General features: G+C 44.9%; 1 protein-coding gene across 1 annotated transcript in view; it reads left to right on the forward strand.

Annotated features, from left to right (window-relative positions):
- The window catches only part of grin3ba (glutamate receptor, ionotropic, N-methyl-D-aspartate 3Ba), a 105,047-nt gene that overhangs the window by 75,143 nt on the left and 18,570 nt on the right, over window positions 1-11,334 (forward strand). The window contains exons 7-8 of the mRNA XM_083791250.1: window positions 290-435; window positions 4,451-4,566. Of these exons, the coding sequence (XP_083647376.1) occupies window positions 290-435; window positions 4,451-4,566 (262 nt within the window). The remainder of the gene's footprint in view (window positions 1-289; window positions 436-4,450; window positions 4,567-11,334) is intronic.

The raw sequence follows: 11,334 nt of genomic DNA on the forward strand, positions 1-11,334 counted from the left end.
GTAAACACACACACACACACGCACAAAGAAGCATCACACACACAAGCACTACACACAAACACACTCGAGCACAAAGAAGCACACACAAAACACACACTGCGATCTATCATCTGACACAAGGACAGGAGGATAATGAGTAAAGAGCAGAATTATTTATGAAGAAGGATTATTGTCTTGCGTTTCCTCAAACCCTGGAGGAAGTTCATGGCTGTGGTGAATCCGATATTAGGCTGATCCTAATCTCACACTGTCTGTCTCTCTCCCCACCCTCCCCTCCCCTCCCCCCCAGCTCCACCACCCTTCCATGGGGTTCCGCTTCGGTACGGTGAAGGAGAGCAGCGCTGAGGACTACATGAAGAAGAGCTTTCCAGAGATGCACGAGTACATGCGCCGCTTCAACCAGCCCGCCACCCCGGTTGGAGTGCATATGTTAAAGTAAGACACATGCACAGTGCACGTTGAGAGACATGACGTTTTTTGACATGGTTTCATCATGTGCTCAGTAAAGCACTATATATATGTGTCGAGGGATTTTTTTAGGATCCTGGAGTAACTGATGAGGCAAACGTTGGAGACACTTATTTCAAGGTGTGCTTTAACACACACACACACACACACACACACACACACACACACACACACACACATTAAGTGTTAATTCTGCATCGAACACAGGGATCAGTCCATAGTTATACACAAGATAAGAGAGAAACCATGCTTGTGTCATAAGTACCAATACAAGCTGTACCAAAACAATAGGCCTAGATACCAGTCCTAAAGGCAACTTAACTCTTAATACGCTTAAAAAAGGCAAAAGGTACATAATATATGTATATATATGTAATTCTACCACAATCTTTCCTCAACTTTATTTCTCTTCCAAATTACCTAATGTTAACCATTATTGGTATTCTTCTTCAGTGACACGCTGTACACACACTATACACACACACACACACACACACACACACACTGTAGGAAATACAGAACGCCTTCCCCTGGCTTACACACTTAGACACACTTCCTTTAAACAAACTGTTAAAATTGCACACATTCAGAGCTAATCCCCTCAAAGCACATCAAACACCACAAAGTACAGATGCTGAGATAGTTTATCTGCGTGCGTGTGTGTGTGCGTGCGTGCTCTGGATAGAGCAGAGAAAAAGACACGCAAAGATATGCTTGTTGTTGTGAATATAATGCAGAGATGATGATCAGAACATATTGGACGAAGGAAGCGCTCATTTCTATTGCGAGGTGATGCGATGTAGCACAAATGTAAGTCACAGCAGTGCAGGAACAGTGAGGTAATAAAACACTTTGCTGGCAGAACCAACTGACCCCATTATACCGCTCCCTGAGAGAGAGAGAGAGAGAGAGAGAGACCCACACACATGTAGCCCACGAGATGCAGGATGTCGAGGCAGTTATAGCTTATAGATATACTGTAGTACTGTGTATACTCTATGCACTGGGCATCAAAAGTGCGCACGCACGCACACACACATGCGCACACACACACACACACACACACACACACACACACACACACACACTAAGGCTGTACCCTAGACCTTATTTTAGGACTCGAACTTCGGCAGAAATTTTCGAGTGAACATTCGGACCATTTGTTTCTAATTAATTTAAAAAATAAACGTCTCGATCAGAGCGTCTGAGTTTCTGTAGCAGTTTTCGGAAGGGCGGGGGAGCAGTCGGTTTGGGGGGGTTCCCGACGGCTGCGCGTCGCTTCCTCCTCTGACAGAGGGGAAGCGAGTAAGCGACGCCGTCAGAAGCCCCCTCGCTCAGGAAGGCCCCCTCACTGTTAATTGCGACAATAACATACAGCCTACCGGTATGTAAGAGGAATATAAACACAAGACCGTGGCGCAAAACTTAATATTTACCCTGCTCTAATGCAACAAAAGTGTGTTCTTCCACACTCACAAGAAGTGGGCACAGGGAAAAAGCAGATCTTCCGTGACCGTTTTGCTTAATAATGATCAGAGTTCACTCCTTTTTGCTATCATGCTAGAGAGCATAATGCTAATATATTATGGCTGCTAGTAAGAAAAGCGATCATGCTGGCGTGTGTGTTTGTGTGTGTGTGAGAGAGAGAGAGAGAGAGAGAGAGAGAGAGAGAGAGAGAGAGAGAGAGACGCGTCAGTCTCCAATCACCAAATGAACGTGCACAGCAGAACAATAAGGGGAGATTTCTTTAAAAAATCATAACTTCTGACAGGAATGCACTAGAAACTTACTTTTTTTTTTACATGTTCATATCGCATTCCTGCCGAGATATATTTTCAAGTTAATAAAAAAAAAAAAAATTTATTATATATTTTTTAAATAAACATTATATTAAAAAAACGAATGGTTCAAGCCCATTAATTAAGATTCGAGTGCCAACCCTAACGAGCGAACATTCGAACCTTGAATGTTTGGGGACAGCCTTAACACACACACACACACACACACACACACACACACACACACACACACACACACACACACACACACAATAACTTCCGAGTTACTTCTCTCCCTGAAGGAGCCTACATCCTTCTCCCAGCTGGCTGAGCTCCATCTGACTGACAGGTAGCTGCTATAGGCAGACAGACAGGTCACTGCTATAGGCAGACAGACAGGTCACTGCTATAGGCAGACAGACAGGTCACTGCTATAGGCAGGCAGACAGGTCACTGCTATAGGCAGGCAGACAGGTCACTGCTATAGGCAGGCAGACAGGTCACTGCTATAGGCAGACAGACAGGTCACTGCTATAGGCAGACAGACAGGTCACTGCTATAGGCAGACAGACAGGTCACTGCTATAGGCAGACAGACAGGTCACTGCTATAGGCAGGCAGCATGCAGGGAAACAAGAGTTCTGTGCTTTCCTGGCAAAGACATTGTAAAGTCACCGTTTGTTTTTGCAGTAAATGTGAGTGTATGTCCTGAATAGTAAGGAGGTAGTGATAATCTGATCAGCCCAGTCTAGTACCGAATCAGGCTGTATTCCAGGTAGTCCGGCCCGTGAGTCAGTGTTTGATTTACTACTTGTTGTTTTTAAACCGATGACTGGCGTAGCTCCTTCCTATATTGTTGACATGCTCACAACAGATCTTAGATTATCAGATAAAGGTTTCCTCATTATACCAGAATACATTCTAAATCAGCTTATGGTGCTGCCTACAGTCATTATAGTCCTATTCTCTGGAATTCTAAAGCTTTTAGTTATAGGCTTAAAGTAACACTTTTCTTTTAGTTTACAGTGTATACATAATACGTTCTATTTTATATGCACTTCTCCTATGATATGTTTACTTTTTTCATGATTGTTGCATATTTTCTATTACATTTTTAAGCACATTGTGTCTAAGCCTGTTATATGAAATGTGCTCCATGATGGAGCGTGTGTGTGTGTGCGTACTGAGAGTGAAAAGGAGTTTGCATGTGCATTCATGCGTGTAGATGTAGAAATGTGTGCGTGAGTGCGTAAAATGAGGTGCAGAGGTGATTACATTTTATCGAATGGATCCGAGGTAGTTTGTAAGTGCATGTGTCTGTGGTTGTGTCAGTGTACAGACTTGAGCGTACAATAATATTACCAGAAACACAAAGAGATAGCCCTGAATGACCGTAACAGGTGTGTAACTCTGAGAGTGTACACATGGAACCAAATGGACCCACTCTCAGAGTTAAGAGGGTCCTGGCAAATAAAACATTTAAGAACCACTAGTACTAGTTGTACTCATATGCCATAGTAAATACGTGTCACATATATTCAGAAGAAAACCTGAAGACTCAGTAATTGGGTCAGTATAATGGTGTGTAAAAAAGAAAATCTAAAAAAGGGACATGTATGGACATGTTGAGGAGCCCTCCGTTCATCCCATAGTGCATAGTGTTGTTTGTCACGGTGATACTCTGGATCCACTGGAGGACATGGTCAGCAGTGTCTGAAGCTTCCGGCGAATAGTGTATAATTGGGGGTTCTTGGGGTCAATCAGATCAATATATAGCGGTTGTGCCGAGGACTTTCCGGAGGTCTTATCAGTCCACAACAGAGACTGTTGGTAATGATGGATGTGTTCACGCAGCGTATTAGCATGCAGCTAATCTCAGCCACTACATAAATGGTAGAGTGACAGCTATAGTGTGACACCTCGTCCACAACGCTCAGGGATCCCTGGGAGAGAGTTTGATGAGGTGAATCCAATATGTTGAAGAAATTGGAATTGCTTCCAAACAAAAAAGCAAAGAAATGCATGTGTTTTTGCACAAAAGACACCCGATACTCATTCAACAGACAGTATAGGACTATTAAATGCTTTGCCTCAGCCTCACTCTTATGTGGTGTGTGTGTGTGTGTGTGTGTGTGTGTGTGTGTGTGTGTGTGTGTGTGTGTGTGTGTGTGTGTGTGTGTGTGTGTGTGTGTGTTTGTGCTGAAGGACAGATCCTCCTCTCCTGGATGCCTTCATCATGGATAAAGCCCTGCTGGACTTTGAGGTGTCCATTGATGCCGACTGTAAACTGCTCACAGTGGGCAAACCATTCGCCATAGAGGGTATGTAAGCGCGTGCACACACACACACACACACACACACACACACACTAACACACACACAGTACACAGACTACACACAGCACACCCACCTGCAGGCACACAATTCACAAATGCAATTTACTACAATTAAGGCATTTAGCAGATGAGATACTTACATGTGCAATAGCGGCATGTGCAATATCGGCATAAATGGCATGAAGCCCAATCAGCCAATGACAGGGTAAATTGTCAAGTAGCATACAAAGAGTGCAAAGAAAACAATCAAGTGCTACAAAGTACCTAGAGTACAGGAATAGGATACCAGGTAAACATCAAACCTAGCGTCCGTCTAAGCATATAACATACAGTACATAACGTACTTAGTTACCAACATACGTCTGCAACGTACTGCGTAGCATCTATCAAAAATATAGGCAACAAGAAGTGATAGAAGGAGTGAGGAGTGCTGAGGTGTACATTTCCCAAGACTGGTGGAAGTCGTATAGCAATCTACTGCCAATGGCTCTGTGGCTCTGTCCGTCGTTGGATTGGCTCCGATCTTTGATAAGCTTGCAGGCTTGGCTGACACAATGTCCTTCGTATATGTCCTCGATGAAGGGAACAACCAAAATGACCCTTGCCAATACTTTGCAGTTGGGGTCAGTACACTTCCCATAGCAGACAGTCTTGCAAATTGGAATGCAGACGGCATATAGGAAGCCGAAGGAAGGGAACGCAGCAGGAAGAGACATATATGGAACTTTTGGGTGGTTGAAGACAAGGTGCATCGTGGCATTCTTTATCAGTTGTAGGTGTTTGAGTCAACACGCAGGCACACCGGAGTCCACACACAGCAACACTATTGAAATGGAAATACCCCTGACCGTGGGAGCTAAAGGCAAACAGAGCACACACACCTGTTGACAGTCCTTGAAGTACTTTCCGATGCTGGTAATTCTGACTGAACTACTGAGCGATGTGACAGAATCAATGCAGTGTGTTATTCCCCGGGGTTGGCCAAGCGTGTGTGAAGCAGGCCAGGGTGGACGTCATAAGGGGAGTGTCCTTGTGTTTGAACCTGACGGTGGGTCCAGAACAGGAACAGAGAGGAGACATGAGAGGAGGAGTGAAGTGGCAGAGACACATTGGTACAGGTATAGAGATAGGGAGGAGCACGTACTGTACTGACTACAGAGTGTATGACTGTTCAGCATGTTAGGAGTTGTGCTGCCAGCGACCTCAATGTGTCAAACTATAGCATGCATGTCAGCATGCTGTGGTGTTTGCGTAAACGTTCCTGGGACCCCAAGTTGGAGAATTAAAGCAGAGTTGCAGCTTTGTTTATAATTAATTATAAACATATGGGAGTAATACAACCGCGGGTGAAGTCTGGTGAAATACCCATATATTTTAATGGAATGAAATTTTCTTCTGGGACCAACAGGAGGGGAAAGAGCGCTGTGCGCTTGTGGATCTGCTATTTTCACTAGTTTGGGTCCTGCAGGCAAACGTCTCTCTTTTGGGTCTCGACCTGAAAAGTTTGGGAAGGACTGCTCTAGGCCATACATGGGAACTGCAGCGTTTTCATTGCTTCCACACTGGCTTCATTTGCAGCGGTGGATGCCTGCCGCTTGGTTCTGACTGAGGGGCGGAGGTCATTCCACAGCTTGGGACCCAGGAGGGACAGTCGCTTGGAGTGTTGTCATAGCTGGTGTGCAGGAAGGGTGTAGGGGTGGAGCATGTCCTGGAGGTAAATGGGGTCTTGATTGACTTGTAGGTCATCGTTTATTTTATTGGATATGGGCAGCAATGGCAACGGCTTCTTTATCCTATCCTCTCTCTGGCTGTCTATTGCCTTCTCCCTTCCTCTCTATCTCTCCATCTTATCTCTCTCTCTCACTGTCCCTTATACACACACACAAGAGAAGACACACACACACGCGCATGCAGAGTGATCAAATGGATAGTGCTGTGATTGACAGTGATCTCTGAGAGAAGCAGAGTGCTGCAGGGTTAACAAACAGCCCACAGCCATTTATTATTAAGCATCGGTCAAAAGCTGTGTGTGCGTGTATGAGAACGTTATGCTTGTACAGTAGAACTATCTATCTGGATGCAAAACAATGAAGAGAGAGAGAGAGAGAGAGAGAGAGAGAGAGAGCACACGCGCGTGTGTGCGTGCACACAGTATATACATATTCTGCCAAGGTAATGTCTGCTTCAGAAGAACTGTGTGGGTACATGCAGATGTATACTTTCCCTTTGGTGTTTTTGCTGTTGGAGCTGCTGTGTGCTGAGTCTATTTGAATATTATGCGCATATGATTTTCTATGTGCACGTGTGAACTATCCAGTTAACTATGATATAGTGGATAGTTCAAACATGCACATAGAAAATCACATACACACTCATTTTATTAATGCACATTTGCATATTATTCACTTAAGAGCGAATGTGCAATAATAAATGAGTGTGTGTGTGTGTGTGTGTGTGTGTGTGTGTGTGTGTGTGTGTGTGTGTGTGTGTGTGTGTGTGTGTGTACATGCATGTGGATGGGCACGTGTGTGGGTGGACCCATGCATTTTGAGCTTGCGTCGGTGCAAATATTCATACTGGTGTGCTTCCATAATGCACGTCTGCTTTTCTCATTTTGGAGACAGACAGCTGAACTAATAAGTACGAGCAAGGCTGCCACTTGGGACCTGGTGCTGTCCCCCATACATACCCAAACTCTTGTCAGTCACTGACAGACGCCATGCCCATGTTAAATCACCTCCTCTCCACTACCATGTGGTTGCTCTCTCCGTGTCCGCCGCTGTGGGATGCGCTGACCTCATCTGCCTCCGCAGTGCAATCGTGTGATCTCTGCCGTGTCCAGGCTCAGCCGATTAGCACGAATGACATATAAGCAAGCCTGAGTTGGTATGCAGAGCAGGTTGCAAAGCTATGGCTGTGGCTTTAATTTGATGACTCCCACGCAAAAAAGGTCATTAATGAATCCGTGTTTCTTTTGATCCGATACGCGGGGGTAGAAATAAGGAACACGGACACAGATAGACATGCAGAAGAGATGGAGAAAGGAGAGCCAGACAAACGGGGCAGACGAAGGAAAGAAAAGACGGGAGAGAGACGGAGCAGAAAGAAAGTTGTAAATAAATAAAGGCTAGGAGAGGGCAGGGAAAGGTGGGGAGAGGAGAAGATCCAAATTACAGAGAAAGCAACAACTGAGGTAGGCGAGGCAGCGACAGTGAGTAGAAGGAGGAGATAGAGGACTTTCATTTGGCCACACTGCCTGTCTGTGCTTTTCTGCACAGCAAGTGATAAAAGACCCCAGCCAACAGAGTCCACCTAATCAAGACAAAGCCCTCAACCCCAACCAGCCAGGGAGAGAGACCGAGTAGGCTGAGACACTGATGAAAAGGAAAGGGGAAAGGGGGCTGTTGTTCGGCTTTCCGAGAGAGGGAGAGGACATATTGGAGAGTGGCCTGTTTGGTGTTTGGAGACAGGAGATAGGAGAGAGGAGGGAAGTGGGAGTTCATAGTTTCTGCGGGCAGCCAGGGAGCCATCTGGAATTAACTGTCTACAGACAGAGAGATAGAGAGAGAGGGGGGGGGGGGAAGGGGGGAGAGGGAGAGAGAGAGAGAGAGAGAGGGGGAGAGGGAGAGAGGGGGGGGAGAGAGAGATAGAGAGATGTAGGAGTGTGTGCTGTTGTGGTGTGTATTTCCCACGAGTGCTGTGGAGATGTTTACGACAGCCTGGACACACCCCATTAATAACTTGGCCACTGAACATCCAGACGCTTGTCTGTGGGTGGATGAGTGGATGTGGCCATGGAAGAACAGAGTCTGCTGTGCATTTGTGTGTGTGTGAGTGTACTGGGAGAGTATTATGTTGAATGATTACGTGGGTGGCTTATAAGCATGCGTGCGTGCGTGCGTGCACTTTGTCTGATTATGTCTATATCAGGGCTGTCAAAAGATTTCATTTTTAATCTGATTAATCACAGCTAACATGTGATTAACCATGATTCATTCCTAAATATGCCCCAAATATGCCCATTTCTCTGTACAGTATATTGTTGTGGAAACGGAAAGATAAATTACGGCAGATATATGCATTTAACGATGTTTATTATGACAAATATAAAAACCAAGTGTGCACCCTTGGTTGTGCTACTGAAACGGTGAAGGAAAGGCATAATAGGATTCATTAACTACTTACAGCAGTGAGGTCGGAAGAGAGCGGGGAATGGTGTGTGTGTGTATGTGTGTGTGTGTGTGTGTTGCGCTAACATTTTACAAGAGTGATGTGTGCCTGAATTTGTGTGTACATCTGTTAAGGTGTACGTGGGTGGGTTTAGGTTTAGGTTTATTTATTTAGCACATAGTACAAAAAATAGACAATAGAGGGTATGCGCGTGACATCATCATTAAACCCAGAAGTTATGCAGGAATGCCTACCGAGTGGCAAAAAAACTACTTTCTGGCCTTGACAGCCCATACATCCAAACAGTTCATTAAAAGTTCATTAAGAACAACACAAACGTCTACAAGTTGTCAAAGGGAGCAGCTGTGCAATAAAGAAGGGACTGCACAAAAAAGGGAAATAAACAATACAGCAACAAACACACAAAAGAAAATATAACACATCAAAGTAAATCATGTAATCTACAGAGAGGAAGAAATAAGATATTTCTTTAGATGTTTCTTAAATATTGGCAAGGATAATGAGGATTTAAGTGAAGCATGTAGGGAATTCCATAGATGAAGGCATATAGATTTGATGAAAGATTGATGTTTGGAAGTGCGACAATAGGGTAATTCAAAATCATCTCTTTCCCTTGTGGGGTAGGAGTGAATGTCAGAAGTAACATGGAAAACATTGTGAAAAGAAGAGGGAATGTCTTGTTTGCATGTTTAAGGGGTGATGGCTGTGGGAGTAGAATCTGTGTGGTGGTGGTATTTGTGTGGGGATGTCTGGGCATAAGAAAATAAGAAAGTATCCCCACTTGTGTTCCACCATTTGACGGAGCACTTCCAAAGATAGACAGAGATACGTATAGGCGCCTGCCAAGAGAAGAGGGGTTAGCTAGGAGGAGGGCTACTCAGAAATGGGAAGCCATGGGATTGTGAAAGTGGGCCGAGATATGAAAGGAAGGATGAAGTGAACAACAAGTGAAGTGATGATGGAAATGGAAATTGAGCAAAGCTAACAAACAAAGTAAATGAAGCACACGCATCCACAGTTTAAAAAGCCAAGCGCAGGGCAGACGCACACAACACAAAAGAATAGAGTCCACACTGGATCCAACTCCAAAAGTATTGTTATAGTTTTGGAGCTTGATCCAATGTGTGTGGACTGACTGGACTCTAGTGTTTTGTGAAGTGAGCAAAGCTAAACATGGGCTCCAGGAAATGTTGAGAGGGGAACAGAAATGAGTTCTGAGTTCTGACACAAAAGGAGGAGAGGAGGGGAGGGCGCAGGTGAAGAAGGGAAGGAGTGATTGGTTGGACAGTGTTTTGTCATGTAGGTAGCAGAGATGTGACAAGATCCTTCTTGAACCTAAGCCGCTGTCTCTAGCCCCATCATACCTAACTCACTTTGACAGACCACTGTGCCACACACACACACACACACACACGGGCACAACATACACACAAAATTGGCAGACAGGTCTGATGTTCCCTCACAATTACTTAGAAACAGAAAGCTGCCAACACACGCACGCACGCACGCACACACGCAGGTGGAGCAGATTCCGTTCCACCTGCCCGCAAACCCACAGGCATATGTGTGAACATGCATGCACATCCAGGTCAGCTGACACATCTGGCACTGGCACACACAGCCGACAGGTCTGGCACAAAATGCAGTACATAAACAGAAGGCTTTGACAGGTCTGCCTCTTTGACTGCAATACAAATTACATGAAACGAATAAGAGCAGAAGGTCGTGTACAGAAACTAAACCATTTGGCGGGATGAGTTTCTTTCATCATGCACCTGCTGCATCATTATGCACTGCAGAGCAAAGCAGCAGAAATAAATGAGTCTGGTCGTGTAATTATCCACCTTACTGTACTGTTATGCTCTGATTAAAGCATGTAGATATCATTTTAAATCCATCAGTGGGATTCACTGCTGCTATAAGGTACCCCCACACGCTCACTATCTCTGATACTCAAGTTGAACACGTACTGTACAAATAAGTAATTTCCATTTAGTACAATGCTTGGTTACTCCCCAGGCGAGATGTAATGAACTCAAAACAGTGAGGTGGATTATACGGACTGTAACTCGCAGACATCATCGCACATGCTGGCATCCAGACTCCAGAGTGTTCAGTATTTATTATACTGCACCGTTTGCTTTTCTACAACTGCTGCAGCCACGTTTGTGCCAATTTCACCCTGGCTAAGTTCAAGTTGTGGGGGTCGGCAGGCGGACACATATGTCCATATATGGATTTAACATTTGCAATGCAACGTATTGTCAACTAAATAACCCAGCAACGGCAGACACGTGCTCACTCCCTTATAGCGCAAATCAGTGAGAAGATATGAGGGAGAGGAGAGAGAGAAAGAGAAACAGAGAGAGCCTATTATTTCCCAAAGCATACACATCTGGCGAGCTGCCAGAGCTGTGGCTCACAATGATCATCATTCCAATACCAAAGTCAGGCGATCTCACCAAGATGGACAAATACCACAGGGCATCAGCCTCAGCTCACAAGCCAAGGTTCAGTAGCCTGGCATGGCCAGACTCAAAACGTGGATTGAATCCACGTCTG

This window comes from Protomyctophum parallelum (assembly GCF_964188405.1).
Source record: "Protomyctophum parallelum genome assembly, chromosome: 20".
NCBI lineage: Eukaryota > Metazoa > Chordata > Actinopteri > Myctophiformes > Myctophidae > Protomyctophum > Protomyctophum parallelum.